The sequence below is a fragment of the Dipodomys merriami genome, unplaced genomic scaffold (assembly GCF_024711535.1).
Source record: "Dipodomys merriami isolate MVZ:Mamm:240054 unplaced genomic scaffold, mDipMer1.0.p SCAF_297, whole genome shotgun sequence".
NCBI lineage: Eukaryota > Metazoa > Chordata > Mammalia > Rodentia > Heteromyidae > Dipodomys > Dipodomys merriami.
In genome coordinates, this window is record NW_027204459.1 from 442214 (window position 1) to 457802 (window position 15589).

The 15589-nt window shown below is 62.0% G+C and overlaps 1 protein-coding gene across 2 annotated transcripts in view; it reads right to left on the minus strand.

Moving 5' to 3' along the window:
* Positions 1–2803: 2803 nt before the first annotated feature.
* Positions 2804–15589, minus strand: part of Nfatc1 (nuclear factor of activated T cells 1) — a 101739-nt gene continuing 88953 nt past the window's right edge. For both annotated transcript variants that reach the window (XM_070038809.1, XM_070038810.1), the window contains exon 10: positions 2804–4513. In XM_070038809.1, the coding sequence (XP_069894910.1) occupies positions 4511–4513 (3 nt within the window). In that variant the 3' untranslated portion in view covers positions 2804–4510. The remainder of the gene's footprint in view (positions 4514–15589) is intronic.

The window sequence follows — 15589 nt, forward strand, 5'->3', positions numbered from 1 at the left end:
GCAGGCATGGCCCCCAGTGTGTGCTGAAGCCCCTTCCACGGCGCTGCGGCCCCGAGGTGGCAGGCATGGCCCCCAGTGTGTGCTGAAGCCCCTTCCACGGCGCTGCAGGCCCGAGGTGGCAGGCATGGCCCCCAGTGTGTGCTGAAGCCCCTTCCACGGCGCTGCGGCCCCGAGGTGGCAGGCATGGCCCCCAGTGTGTGCTGAAGCCCCTTCCACGGCGCTGCAGGCCCGAGGTGGCAGGCATGGCCCCCAGTGTGTGCTGAAGCCCCTTCCACGGCGCTGCGGCCCCGAGGTGGCAGGCATGGCCCCCAGTGTGTGCTGAAGCCCCTTCCACGGCCCCCAGGTGGCAGGCATGGCCCCCAGTGTGTGCTGAAGCCCCTTCCACGGCGCTGCAGGCCCGAGGTGGCAGGCATGGCCCCCAGTGTGTGCTGAAGCCCCTTCCACGGTGCTGCAGGCCCGAGGTGGCAGGCATGGCCCCCAGTGTGTGCTGAAGCCCCTTCCACGGCGCCCGAGGTGGCAGGCATGGCCCCCAGTGTGTGCTGAAGCCCCTTCCACGGCGCTGCGGCCCCGAGGTGGCAGGCATGGCCCCCAGTGTGTGCTGAAGCCCCTTCCACGGCGCTGCGGCCCCGAGGTGGCAGGCATGGCCCCCAGTGTGTGCTGAAGCCCCTTCCACGGCGCTGCAGGCCCCCAGGTGGCAGGCATGGCCCCCAGTGTGTGCTGAAGCCCCTTCCACGGCGCTGCGGCCCCGAGGTGGCAGGCATGGCCCCCAGTGTGTGCTGAAGCCCCTTCCACGGCGCTGCAGGCCCGAGGTGGCAGGCATGGCCCCCAGTGTGTGCTGAAGCCCCTTCCACGGCGCCCGAGGTGGCAGGCATGGCCCCCAGTGTGTGCTGAAGCCCCTTCCACGGCGCTGCAGGCCCCAGGTGGCAGGCATGGCCCCCAGTGTGTGCTGAAGCCCCTTCCACGGCGCTGCGGCCCCGAGGTGGCAGGCATGGCCCCCAGTGTGTGCTGAAGCCCCTTCCACGGCGCTGCGGCCCCGAGGTGGCAGGCATGGCCCCCAGTGTGTGCTGAAGCCCCTTCCACGGCGCCCGAGGTGGCAGGCATGGCCCCCAGTGTGTGCTGAAGCCCCTTCCACGGCGCTGCGGCCCCGAGGTGGCAGGCATGGCCCCCAGTGTGTGCTGAAGCCCCTTCCACGGCGCTGCGGCCCCGAGGTGGCAGGCATGGCCCCCAGTGTGTGCTGAAGCCCCTTCCACGGCGCTGCGGCCCCGAGGTGGCAGGCATGGCCCCCAGTGTGTGCTGAAGCCCCTTCCACGGCGCCCGAGGTGGCAGGCATGGCCCCCAGTGTGTGCTGAAGCCCCTTCCACGGCCCCGAGGTGGCAGGCATGGCCCCCAGTGTGTGCTGAAGCCCCTTCCACGGCGCCCGAGGTGGCAGCCACTGCAAGGCGGGCAGTGCCCCCTCCATCCGGGTCCCCAAGTGGGCAGGGAGGGCGTGGCCCCTGGGTGAGGATGGATGGACGTGGACCGACCAGGCCGTGGGCCTCGGGATGGGCACCGGCGCCCAAGCACATGACCCTGAGGGAAAGCTGCAGTTGGTTGTGAGAGAGACTGAGGTTCATCAGAGCTATTGATACGATTTTGTGTAGTCTCAGGCCAAGAATAACGATGCAGGCTTGTCCCGGGGTCCCTGCTCTCCTGTTTTGCATAGGTCTAGAGACCTCCTGTTTTTGAGACTCCGAGGGCCTCCACCGCCAGGCTGCATCGAGGTCCCAGGTCCCAGTTAGGGTGAGGTCTCCCCCGGCTCCCCAGGAATAACAAAACCGTGGTCTAGGGACCTGAGAAGCACACACAACTGCTGATGGATTTCTCCTGACCCTCGTAGCCTCTTGGCTAGAAATGAAGCTAGGGCTTCTTTAATAACATTTCCCCATTACTCAGAATCAATCCGCTGGGCCTCCAGGGAAGGATCCATCATTTTGTAAGTGTGTATGCACTTCCATGTTGGGATTGGGCAAAAGCGTTTGCAAACATGCGAAAGGGGCCGTGTCCACAGCAAAAGTCCGGGCGGCTCCTGAGCTCTCTGTGGGTCAGCTGCGTGCTGCCTTCGGGCCCAGACCCTTTCTGGGCCTCACCGTCCTTCAGAGCCCGAGTGTGGCCATCCTGGTCTCTCCCAGCCCTCGGAGGGAGTCTGGACCATGTGGTGGAGCCTAAAGGTCCTCCAGGTAGGAGCCTGGTAGGTGGACGCTTGTATATTGCTTTGGATGAGGCCGATTTCTCTGGGACGTTGTCAGTCGGCACTCCTTTTAGTGAAAGAAGGAAAGTCCTGGAAGCAGCAGATCTTTCCAGCACATACTGTGGAGGCGGAGGTTTGGCCCTGGTCTCGGGTGGTTCCGTACTGTTTCCCACCCACGCTTGCAGGAGGGGTGTGGATGGGGAGGGAGGAGGCAGGGGGCGCGGTGGGCGCGGCAGCCCCGGCACGGGTGAACGAGCATGCTCTCACAACGGCGAAGGTGGAGGCGCCCAGCAGGGTGGGTGGCCAGGGCTGCACCCAGCATGTCTCTGGGAGAGCCGAAGAATTTGGCATAAAGGAGCGTTCCTTCCCCACCTGGGCTGGAGAGCCCCGCCGGGGCCAAGCCGAGTGCCTGGCCCCATTCCCACGGACCTCTCCACGCACCAGGAAGACGCCAGCGCTCTGAGGGAGACGCGGCTTTCCTGTGGGCAGACGGCCGTGGACGGCCAGCCTGGACTGCACGCGGGTGCTGGAGAGCAAAGCAGAACTTCCCACTGGGTAACGAGTCGCGCTCAGACGGTCCAGCAAAAAAAATACTGCTTTATTGGATCCATTTTCTAACTACAAAGATAGCGGACACACACACTGAACACCCGCGTCCGCAGGCAGCATGCAACGCGGAGACTCGGCCCGGGAGCGCTGCGCGAAGGCGGCCGTCTCTCGGCGCCACGCGGCAAAGCTCCGTGCCGACACACGCGTGTTCACATATGGCTTTTGGACTTGTGTTTCTGCGAGTTCAGGGTCAGACGCGGCCGTGCAGGAGCCGAGGCCCCTCTGTCTGCCGACTTAGGGCTGCCCCACGTGCCACTCAGGCGTTTTCCATGAGGGGGCGCAAACTCCTAAGGCACAGTCATGAGCCATGTTTTAATTAAACCATGCTTTTTGGTTACATGAAATAGTAGGTCACTGCTAGCAATCATAATGAGCAGCTAATTGTACAAATGCAGCGGGAAAGCCTACGCTAGCCTATCCGTGAACAGTAACTAATCTGAAAACACCGCGTGGCTGCCTATGAACATGTCGTTTTTTGGTAATTGTTTTCTTAGAGGAAGCAGAGCGCGATAAGGCTTCTGTGAAATAATAATCTTATAATTGAACAAATATATTACACTCCTTGTGGCGGCTATTTACAGCTCCTCGCCAGGTCTGCCGTGTGGTGACCCAGGGGCATCTGGGCTCGGCTCCCCGGCGCTCGGCTCTCCGGCCCTCGGAAGGGCTGTGGCCGCGTGAGATGTGCAGTACTGTCTGCCTGCGCGGGGCTTTGCTCCCAGCGGGAGGCGCTGGAGAGCGGGTCTGGACTCCTGGGTAAATTCTCCAAAACGGACGCCGAGTATTGCTACTGCAGAAGCCCTGGCCGGGCCCGGCCTGGTCCTCACGGCCTCTGCCACTTACTAGTGGTACATAAATGCATGCCTATCTACACACATGCATGTGCAAGGTATGCCAGGCAGCTTGCTTTCCTGCCCAGTCCCTGTCTTGTGCTAGTCAACTTCCTTGTGCTATGCCCAAAGCCACATTGAAAAACAGAAATCCCAGCATGCTCCTATTCACAACCCTATGGTTTTACTCACACGGAGGAGAGAGTGCTCTGAAGGAACTAGAGACGGCCATCAGAAGACCTCAGAACGCGCCAGGCAGGGCAGTGTGTTGTGTAGGACAGCCGGGGAATTGGGAAGAAGTGGGAGGCCTACTGGGTGTGTCTCACAACCCCTAGCTTGCCAGAACTCGGGTCATTATTCAAAGGTTAAAGCCTCCTCATGAAATGTTTTTCTAGTTTTTGTTCCTACGAATACTCTCATGGCAGCAAACCCAATGCTGGTGTCCGCGGCATCTGGATGGGGGGCGGGGGGAGGGATGAATAAGGCACTTCCAGTATTGAAATCGGGGGCCCACGGGGCTCTTCCCCGGAGGCCAGACTCTGGCCCTGGCCTCCCTGCGGGCCCTCCGTTTCCTTGAGATGGCTTGTCCTCAGGAATGCGCTCTCCCGCTCCCCCTCCTTCCTCCTTCAGGAGCTACGTCCTTGTACGTTGATGGCCAAGTCCAGCTCTCAGCATCCGGGAAGGTGGAGGTTCTGGGGGCACGAGGTGCGGGTGCGTCTGTCCCATGGAAAGTCTTGCCTGCTGGAGCCAGGTCTGCGCGGAGCCGCCGCCCCTGCTCCCGCCAGCTCCGCCGCGCTCACCTATGTGCCGGAGCTTGTGCTGGAGAGGTCGTTGCGTATGATCTCGTTTACTGCAAGAAAGCGAGAGGAGAGAGGGTTACGGAACCGCCCTCCACGGAAAGCCACACAGGGAGCAGGGAAAGACCGCGGCCGCGCCTCCAATCAGCTACGTCCGGCCTGGGACGACGTGGCCCCGCATGGGCTGGCTGCCCCCTCCTGCTCCTGCCCAGCTGCCCCGAGAGGTGGCGCCTGCCGGGCAGGGACTCAGCGGGGCTGGCACAGTGCTGCCCGGGCCTTCCACAGCCGGCCAGAGGTCCACGCAGGGACACGTTCCCCTGGGGAACGAGCCACGGACACAGCTGCCTGCCGGGTGAGGGTGTGCGGCCACAGCCGGCAGCCAGCCACGCCAGCCTCGCCAGCCACGCCACCACGCCAGCCTCACCAGCCTCGCCAGCCACTCCAGCCACACCAGCCACGCCAGCCTCGCCAGCCACGCCAGCCTCGCCAGCCACGCCAGCCACGCCAGCCTCGCCAGCCTCGCCAGCCACGCCAGCCTCGCCAGCCACGCCAGCCTCGCCAGCCACGCCACCACGCCAGCCTCGCCAGCCTCGCCAGCCACTCCAGCCACACCAGCCACGCCAGCCTCACCAGCCACGCCAGCCACGCCAGCCACGCCAGCCTCGCCAGCCACGCCAGCCTCGCCAGCCACGCCAGCCTCGCCAGCCACACCAGCCTCGCCAGCCACACCAGCCTCGCCAGCCACGCCAGCCTCGCCAGCCTCGCCAGCCTCGCCAGCCACACCAGCCTCGCCAGCCACGCCAGCCTCGCGCCTCCTGGTTGGGGGCCTTTTGTTGCCGTTTCCCTGTGAGGGTCAGGCTCAGTGTCAGAGTGTGTGTGATTTTTGGCAGATAGGCAGGAAATGGGGAGCCTGGCAGAGGCCAGCCCCGATCAGCACTCAGATAGGAAATGTCGCAGGGTGGCGTCACGGTGTCCCGCTTTCCTGACACTCTGGGGGTGGGGCCCGCGCTGACATCACGGGCGGCCCAGGCTGCCCTCCTCCAGCTGCGGGGCCTGCGCCCAGATAAGGTCCTCCGGGTCTGAGGACGGTTTCCTGGAGCCGTCAGTGGGCGAGAACTCCACTGCCCGCTCCCTTCCCCAGCTCCTTTCAACACCCGCCCGACACAGTGTTAAGAATAACAATAATAAAGTGCATCGGGGAACCAGGAATTGTGTCATGGGAACCGATAACAGAAGAAAGCCTGGCCACAAACAGAGCCGGAGACATGGAGGGCAAGGGGGGAGCTGCGGCTCGGCCCTGCCACCCTGTGCCTGTGTGCCTGCAGCCCGGGCTGGCGGGCCCGGGAGCGGAACTGTCACACAAAAGGCAGAGGTCCTGGGCCAGCCTCTGCTGCGCGCAGCCTGCTTCATGGAGATCTGTGTTGATCCCCAACACAGGACGTAGCCCCGTCTGTCTCCGAAGGCCTGGCCTTCGGCGTGGAAAACCCCAGAGGCAAGGCAGGCTCCCCCGGTCCCGTGGCTCCACAGCCACTAATGAACAACAAGGCCCAGGTGCTCACGGGCTGGTCGGGGACCAGCGCTCAGGACTCAACTTGTCCCTGGAGTGCATGCAGCAGCTCCTTGGCTACCGGCACTTTCCATGACACCGGGACGTGGGCGTGGGGCTTGCCACACAGCCTGAGACGTGCCTTGTGTCGGGACAGAGTGGCCGTCTTTTGTGCGCCGCCGGCCCTGAGGGTGATACAGGCCCCCAGGGCCCCCCGCTGCCTTGCTGTGGCGGGACGGTGGCCTCTGACCCCGTGTGTGCACCCCCCCAGCGTAAGCCAGGGACGCCCCGGGGCAGGAGGCTCGGGTGCTGCACCTCCCTCATCAGCCCACTGCGCGGCTATTTAAACGGGGCCTCGCCATGCCCACACCAAACAGCAGGTGACGGAGAAAACGCAGCCCTCCGCCCCCTTGGGGCACTGTCAGGAAGGGAAAGGCTGGTCTGCAACTTGGACTTCTCTGAGCCAAGCCAAGAGGGCTCGGCTCCGTGGAGGCCACGCCAGGGCTCCGTGGGATGCCCCTCTGCCCCCATCGCCTGCCTCTCTGCAGACCCCGCCTCTGACGACCAGGGGCTAGCTTGTCCCTCCCTGGCCCCAGCCTCGGGCAGGACGGGGCTCTGAGGACTGCTTCTCAGACCAAGGTCCTGGGCAGGGGCAGAGGCAGCATGAAGCTCCCACCGGGCCCCCGGGGCAGCCGGTGGGCAGGGAAGCCTGGGCCACGAGAAATGCCAAGGAGGGGCGAGGAGCCGCCCGGGACGCCGAGCGCGCACAGGCCCCAGGCAGTGGACGGGACACCATGCGCCAGCAAGTGTTTGAACCTCTTCTGCGTTGACACCGGAGCCTACAGGCCACCCAGCTCTCAGGGATGACTCAGCAGCGGGCGAAGAGCCACTCCACCGGAGACCAGGGCGGGCTTGAGGGCTGAGGGACCACAGCGATGGTCTGTGGTGGAGAATGGAGGGTGGAGAATGGAGGCTGTGGGGAGGATGGAGGCTGTGGGGAGGATGGAGGCTGTGGGGAGGATGGAGGCTGTGGGGAGAATGGAGGCCAGCAGTGGAGGATGGAGGCCAGCAGTGGAGAATCTAGTCACCATAGACTATGCAAAACAACACCTGCGTGAAGGCTGGAGGGGAAGACCCGTAGCTGTGGGCTTCCCCTGCGCCCACTGGGGTACTGGGGTGGCTGGGGACCAGCGCAGGGGCTACAGCTGCGGCCTGGTGGCCCACACACGCCGCTGTCTTAGTCAGCCTGGCCTGGGCTGCGCGTCCTCGGGCCGCTCAGGGTCAGCTGGGGGCCCTCGGGGCGGCGGCCTCATGGGAGCGTCCAGTGCCTCCCACAGCCGTGGCCAAGGTGCCGCGGGCGGATCCCCTTCCTGTCCCGGCCTCGCGGTGCCCAGTCAGGATGGTCAGATTTCTCAGGGATGAGCACAGCCAGCATCCTGGGGGGCAGCCTCTGGGGGGCACCGCGGGCCAGCAGGGGGCGGACAGCGAATCTGTGGCAGGGTGGCTGTGTCGGCACGGCATTGGCACTGTCGGACGGCCTGCCGGGTCACCACCGCCCGCACTACTGACGTGTACCGATGTGCCTGGCCCGCCAGGCGGGCGGTGGGTGGGCCCGAGGCGGCAGGGCTGTGGCCGGCGGGGACAGACCCCTCCCGGCCCCGGGCCCCCAGGCGGGCTGTGGCCGGCGGGGACAGACCCCTCCTCTCCCACCACCATCCTCTCCATGAGGTCAGCCTTCCTGCTCTGCGGCTCCCTCCGATAGGGCTGTGGGTGGCGCCCACGCGTCCCCACCCATCATTTCCACCACCGTATTCAGCTTTTCCGCTGCAGAGGCTTCTCTTTACGGAGGTGTTTTGAACGGCAGGTGCCATGTGACCCCAGGACCTGCCTGAAAGAGGAACCTGACACTGAGTCACAGGCCCACACAGGATGTGGCCGGCCGCTGCTCCGTAAGAAGGTTTTTCCCCTTAGACTTCATTTTCCTTAAAATGCTCCTCAGGTGGAAACTGCATCTGTCTCCACCGCGTGTGAGAGGCGGCCTGAGTCCTTGTCGGGCCCGAGCCGGCGCCGGGCCGGGCATCCCTGCCGCACATCCACCGGCACCGGCCGCCGAGGGCAGCCCGGGTGGAGGGGTGCAGGAAGCCGCGTCTCTTCAGTGTGGACATGAGCGGTTCCAGGATAGTGGGCAGGGCCCTCCCAGCCTGGGCGTCCGTCCGTTCCACACCCACCAAGGGCCCAGCACCGGGGGGCAGAGCTCACCCCAGGGCCCAGGGCTTTCTGGTGACTGAACCACACAGGACTGGGTGCTCAAAGCTCGCCCACGCCCGGCCCTCCACACCTGGCGTGAGCACAGCCCCCCATTTCTGAACGCCTGGCTTCTGAAAGCCACGGCGGACCTTCCGTCCGGTATTAAGGAAGGAGCAGCCTCTCACGCGCCCCTCAAGGGGACCGGCCGTGTCCTGTCCCCACGCGGCGTCACTGTGTCCTGTCCCCACGCGGTGTCACTGTGTCCTGTCCCCACGCAGTCCTGTGTCCTGTCCCCACGCGGTGTCACTGTGTCCTGTCCCCACGCAGTCCTGTGTCCTGTCCCCACGCAGTCCTGTGTCCTGTCCCCACGCAGTCCTGTGTCCTGTCCCCATGCGGGTTCTGAGGGTCCCTGGTGCTCACTCTCTGAGGTGAGGGCAGGTGAAGGGTGTGTTTATGGCCACTTTCCTTTTCTGTCACATGAGTACCGTAGAACACAACAGAACATCAAAGCTACCTCATGTAACACTTTCCTCGCCGGTGGGGAGGGGGGGCTTCTGTTCCACGCACCGGCTCTGGGAGACACTGCTCCCGCAGCACGGCCGGGACAGGCTCCTGCCCGGTGAAGCCGGGTTTTCTCACTGCTCCAGTCTTGCTCTTGTTTTTTGCCGAGCCCTTTGCTTGGCAGGAGCGGATGGATTCTTCTGTGTCGGTGTGTGCTTCCTGCCCTTCCTGCTCTTCCGGGCAGCCTGCCTCCCGTTCCTTGACCCAGCCGGTCTGAGTGTCTTCTTGCCAGCATTCAGAGAAGTGGCTGTGCCAGTCTGTCTTCCGCTGGGTATTTTCTGATCAGAGCAGAGGGACAAGTGAATGCCAGGGGAGCTACTAAAAACCTGCCAGAATTGGCACATTCTTTCTCTTCTCTTTTGTACTGCGGTTTGAACTCAGGGCCAGGGCACTGGCCTTTAGCTTTTTCACTCAAGGCTACCATTTGAGCCACAGCTCTTCTGTTTTATTTTGCTGATTTATTGGAGATAAAAAAAAAAGTCTCATGGACTTTCCTGACCAGGCTGGCTTTGAACTGCAGTTCTCAGATCTCAGCCTCCTGAACAGCTAGCCAACAGCTAGCCACAGTGCTTGGCCTTTTTTTTTTTTTTTTTTTTTTTTAAGTGAGTCAAAGTCTCACTTTGTAGCCCACGCTGGTCTTGAACTTGTGACCTTCCTGCCCTGGCCTCTCTCAGACCTGCCTCTGACTGGAGAAGCCTCCCCACCTGGCCCCGGGTTATTTAAACGCAGCCACGATCTTGTGTTTCTAGGAGCAGCTGGAGCCAGGCAGGGATGTTTGGGAGGGTAACAGAACAACTCTGGAACCAACCGTCCTGGAGGTTTTCCAGCTTTTCTTGAACTGGAATTCTCCCCACTTTCCAGTCGCTGCTGGGGAGGCCACAGCGGCCTCTCCTGGCTGTGGAGGCCCGGAGGCCTCCCTTTCTTTAGAAACCTCACCCTGGGCTTCTCCAGAGGGCTCATCTGGTGGGCAGCGGCTTGGGGAGGCTGGTGGGCAGGGGTCCAGTACCTCCGACCTGCACTAAACCCTGTTCTTTTCCAGAACTGTCCTCAGCAAAAATGGAGAAACAGACTTGCCTGGGTTTGAGTCCACGGCCGCCGCGCAGGCCCCTCCCCCTTCCCAGGCGCCCGCTGCCAGCGGCGTCGCATCCTGTCCAGCTCTGAGGAGACGGGCATCACCATCGGGCTTCAGTCAGACCAGCTGGGCCTCGCGTGGTTCACGCAATGCGGCAGCCCAGACCTCAGCCGGAGGCCGTGCTGCCCGTCCACCCGGGCACCGGCTTCCCCGGGCGCCTGAGGCTTTCCAGGCCTGTGGGTCACGGGGTCCCAACGCTGTGTGCCATCTAAGTCCCCTGCTTTGTGAACAAAGGACACACGGGGTGCCATGCTGATCACCGGTGGGCAGGACGAAGAGCCCAGGCCGCGTGGTGGGTGGTGGGTGGTGGGTGGTGGGTGGTGGGTGGTGGACGGTGGGCGGTTGACGGTGGACGGTGGGCGGTTGACGGTGGACGGTGGGTGGTGGGCGGTGGACGGTGGGCGGTGGACGGTGGGCGGTAGACGGTGGGCGGTGGATGGTGGGTGGTGGGCGGTGGGCGGTTGATGGTGGGTGGTGGGTGGTGGACGGTGGGCGGTTGACGGTGGGCGGTAGACGGTGGGCGGTGGATGGTGGGTGGTGGGCGGTGGATGGTGGGCGGTGGGCGGTGGATGGTGGGCGGTGGATGGTGGGCGGTGGGCGGTGGGCGGTGGATGGTGGGCGGTTGATGGTGGGCGGTGGATGGTGGGCGGTGGGCGGTGGATGGTGGGTGGTGGGCAGTGGACAGTGGGCGGTTGATGGTGGGTGGTGGGCGGTGGACCGTGCATGTCAGTCACAGGGCTGAGTCACCGTCGCACAGAGCCAGCAGCACGTGTGTGAGGCTGTGGTCTCGGCCGTGGTGCTTCGTGGGGTCAGGTTCTGCCTCACCAGAAGTTGTCATCCTGGACAATGTCTGTAGCAGGCTCCAGGCCCATGGGAGTGCAAGCTTTGTCTCCTCCCATCGGAGCAGCCGGGAGCGTTGGGGAGAGCAGCCAGGACCGGCTGCTCAGCCCAGCCGCTGCCCGGCCTCCCGCGCCCTGGGGCCCGCCTGCACCCCTCAACAGGGCAGGGCGCCCGTCGGGGTGGGCGGCACGGGAGGGCTGCGTGGACACGGGGAAGGTGCAGCAGAGAGACAGGTAGAAAGTTTTGGTGGTGCTGATACCTGATTCCACCTTCGTTCTCAGATACTGAATTAGGAGAAATCTGGCCATCAAAGTCAATCCAGACAAATGTTTGATCCTCACACTTAAAAAGTTTAACAAGGACACGTGCCGCATCTTTATAAAACAAACAAACAAACAACAACTGCGGTGTCAACCTTTAGAAGCATACCTACAGACCAGAGGGTGGTGTGTAAGACCGCAAACACTCGGGAAGCTTCTGCACTCCTTCAGTACTGTACAGACTCCAGCAGGAAAAGCAATCCACCAACTCCCAGGCACCCAGCACGCTCCCTCTGGGTTCCAGATGCTCCTCAGAACTGTCCTACACCAGCAGGATCGGAAGCAGAGCCGAAAAATCCTTCCAGCCCCCACACCCCACACGGGGCTGCCAGGGTCTCTGCCCACTCACGAGTGCCGTACGTGTGCACACAGCACACAAAGGAGACGCCACAGGCCCCGTCCGCCTCCTCCAAGGGAAAGCCCATACTCTCCCAGCCCTCAAGGCACCAAGAACACCACAAGAACTTTCTGGAGAGCAAAACAAAACAGGAAGGACATCCTTTCCTATTTCTATAACTACGAGGTAATTACAAAAGGGATTTGCTGGCCTGCCCGGGAAGTGTACCTTTAGCTAAAGTTAGAACTGTAACCTCAGAGGATAGTAAATCAGGCAGACAGAGCGGGACCAGAAATACCTGAGGCTGAGTCCTATTCTTACACACCTGACTTCTAGGCTCTGTTCTCAACGTGTTTTTAACAACGCCGAGTGATTCTCGAGACAAGGCTGGCTGCTCTGCCTGGGCTTCGGACACCACGTTTCCCCTCGCTGAGCACATTTCACCGAGTTGTTCTCACCAGAGGTACTACAGTAGATACACAGTAAGGACATAAAAATGTCACGATCAAACCCACAAATTACGGAGCAGAAAACAGGCACAGGAGAAGTGTTTGTTTCCCTGTGGCACACAGGTCCGGCGCAGCGTGGTCTGGGGGGTGGGGGAGCCGCACAGCTCCCTGGGCTCCCAGCGTGCTCGAGAAGAAGCCGGGTCTGACGGTCTACCCGGGAGTGGCGTGCTCACGCGCCAGCAACGCGCCCGGCAGGCACCCGTGCCAGCTGTCCACAGACGCTGGCCCCGCACCCGAGGTCAGGGCTGTGTCTGTGAACTGGACCAAGGACGGGGTTTTCTCCACAGGTGCATCCCACAACTAGGACTCTGAAAATGCAGGGCCGCAGCACGCCCGACATGATTTTCGCTTCTAGTTTTTCAACGACACCCTGGTCGTCAGTGGAAACAGCACAGCCTCTCAGCTTCCATTAAAAAAGCAAGCCCTCATCTACCTTGGTGGCCGGGCCCATCTCAGCCCTCACTTATTTTTATCTTTTAATCGTAGTAAGCCACTGCCACGGGGCCTGCTATTTTTGGATAGAGAGAACAGGACGGCGGAGGGACTGAGTGACAACAAGTCACGGTTTTAATAAGACATGACCCTCCATCTGGGCTGGAGCTGCCCAGGGCTGTCAGCCGTCAGGCCGGGGTGATTTTCCTACTGTAAGCGCCCGCTTCCCTATTTAGCTGAAACTCAGACGCTGGGTGGAAACGCCAGCGCGGCAGGCAGCGGGCGGGTGCGGGCGGCCACGTGGTGGGAGATTCCACAGGACCGGCCTTCCTGCGGATGCAGGCTCGAGATGTTTCCATATCATTTGCTCCGCTATTTTTTTCTCTGCCAAACTCTCATTCAGTAGTTACTCACCAGCATCATTAAACCGCCAGCACGCATTTTCCAGACTTCTTTGTGCTGTCAAAAATGTAAAATATATCTCCCCAAATTATGAAATGATCATTCCAAAAGGACTAATGGAATTGGAAAAAAAAAACATTTAAAGCACTTTTAATTAAAATAAAACCAGGGGCTGAAGCAACGTGGCCGGCGTGGCCTCTGAGTTTTGCCTCCACCCCACTGTGGTATAAAGATACAGAATTCTTCCTCCAGCCACCCTGGCCTGAGACGGGGACTGGGGAGAAAGGCACTGACAAGGCCTGTCGACATCGATGGGACGAAAGGTTTGCATTCCGTCCCACTGCATGGCGTGCGGGGTCGTGAGGGCGTGAGCGGCAAGGGGCAGAGGCCATGCCCGGGTCACAGTCACCCAGCACTGCCGGCTGCAGGAGCTGGGTTTCAGTTGAGCTATGGTCCCGGGCCCACAGAGGTGGTGCCCACTTCTGTGGTCCTGAGTCCTCACCTAACGAGAATTACCAGTGATTTTGCTGTGCTTCTGTTAGAACATGTAAGCCCGGTGCCATCAGCTCACACCTGTAATCCCAGCAGGCTAAGAGCTGGAGGATCACAGTCCAATTAACCAGCAAAATGGCTCAAGTGGTAGAGTGACATCTGTGAGCAAGAAAGCCACGCAAGAGCTCGAGGCTCTGAGTTCACAGGCCTGTGCAGAGAAAGGGAGCATAAAGATGGCCGCTTATTGGCCGGAGAGGAAGGAAAGAGATGGAAGACGTGAGCCTCAACGTCTGTGAGCAGCAGACGAGGGCCGCGTGTCCACCCACCCCCCCTTGAGGGATGGGGGTACCCCGCCTCCCTCTGCAGGTTGGATGCTTTCCTATGTGAGGAAGGGAGCCTGTGGTCAGCTGTCCCTGGCGCAGCTTGAGTCCCAGCTCGGCCATCCCAGACCTGGCGTGAGCCGAGGCTGGGCACCCGAAGCTCTGTGAGCCGCAGCTTCTGCGCTCCATCCTGGGGACCGTACGGGCATCGCCGAGACTCCCGCCCTGAGCCCAGCGGCAGCGGGGCCCTGCGGGGCAGGGAGTCCGCGCATGCTCACGTCCAGGTCCTCGGGCAGAAATCACACCCTGTGTCTTCAGAGTACCCTAAACACCAGCCCCGTCTAGGGAGCCGTTGTGGACTGCTTTTCAAAAACCAGAAGCCATATGTTAAAAGGCTTGGGCTTCGTAAGGTAGAACGTGAGGCAGGCTTTGGGAAAGGACGTGAAATGGGCAGGGTGGTAGAAGGGGAAATCCCACAGAACACAGACCTTGGACAGCCACCACCGCCCGTGGCCCTGCGGAACACCAGGGCGACCCGGGCTCCACGGCCTCCCGAGACAATGACCTGGGCTTGCGGGTCGGGCCGCCAGCGCGTGCCATTGTTCAGATGGAGCGGCAGCCTGGCCTCCTTTCCCTCCCTCCCCTCCTCGGCCCCTCTTTCTTTTCCTGTAACTTGAACTCAAGGCCTTGCTTGGCTTTTGTGCTTATAAACAGCACTCAGCCACCTGACACACACACCCGTCTGGCTTTTTGCTGGTTATAGCGATAGAATCTCTAATACCTTTCTGCCTGGGTTGGCTTTGCACTGTGATCCTTCAAGTCTTTCTGAGTAGCTAAGGGTATAGGTGTGAGCCACTGGCACCCAAACTTGCAAACTTTTTAGACCTAGATTGGTCTTTGAATCATAATCCCTAAACTCCACCTCTAAAATAGTTAGAATTACGGGCGTGAGCCGCTGTGCCCAACCTATGGTCAGTTTTGGCAAGTGGTGTGGTTTTTATTTGACTTTTTTCAAAAATTCTGAGCTGCTAAGTATTACGAAGTCATGAATTCATCCTGCCAGGTCAAGTTCTAGCCAGGCCAGGGCCGAGAGGCACAGAGCAGCGGCTCGGTCCCTGCCAGGCCACAGGTAGAGTCCGGTACCCATCTGAATCCTATTGCTAGGATCTGTGTCCACCCTGCGTAGGGTGGAAGGTGAGACTGCCACCGCCATGTCCTACGCTCTGGGTCGCAGGCATGTACCTCTGTGCCCAGCTCTCCTCACCTCTGCAGATAACGCAGGTTTGGGGGAAGCAAAGGGGTCTTGCTCTACGTTTCAATGTCCAACCTCCCAGAGCAGGGCCTCTGTCCCATGTCAGCCAAGTCGTGATGGCCGTGTGGGGCTCGGGCGTCTCTCGTCTTCCCACCCCTGTCCTCGAAGCCTGCCTTGCTCCCACCGGGAGCGGTGCCTCCTCCTGCAGCCTCGCCGTGGCTGTTCAGGTTCCAGACGCGGAGCCGACCCTGGGAGGCTACGTTTCCCACCCCCCTGCGCTCCACTGCTACCGCCGTGAGCGTTCAAGGGTGGCTTCGCGGGCTCTGCTGTCTCCCAGAAGCGGCCGTGAGCAAACCCTGTTCACCCTACCAGATGGCCCGGCCCCTCCCTCCACACTTGGGGCCACACCTTGCCAGAGAGCTGGCTGGGTGGGACTGAGCTGGTCACGGCGCCCAGCTGGCGCTCCACTGCCGTCTCCCCACAGTGCACCGCAGCCGGGGGCCAGCAGGGCCCGCAGCCCGTGTGGAGGCCCTGACTGGCCCTGGGCCTGGCCAGCAGGGCCCGCAGCCCGTGTGGAGGCCCTGACTGGCCCTGGGCCTGGCCAGCAGGGCCCGCAGCCCGTGTGGAGGCCCTGACTGGCCCTGGGCCTGGCCAGCAGGGCCCGCAGCCCGTGTGGAGGCCCTGACTGGCCCACTCAGGCGCAGGACGCTTCTCGTGGAGCCCCTGGCGGTCCTCGCCC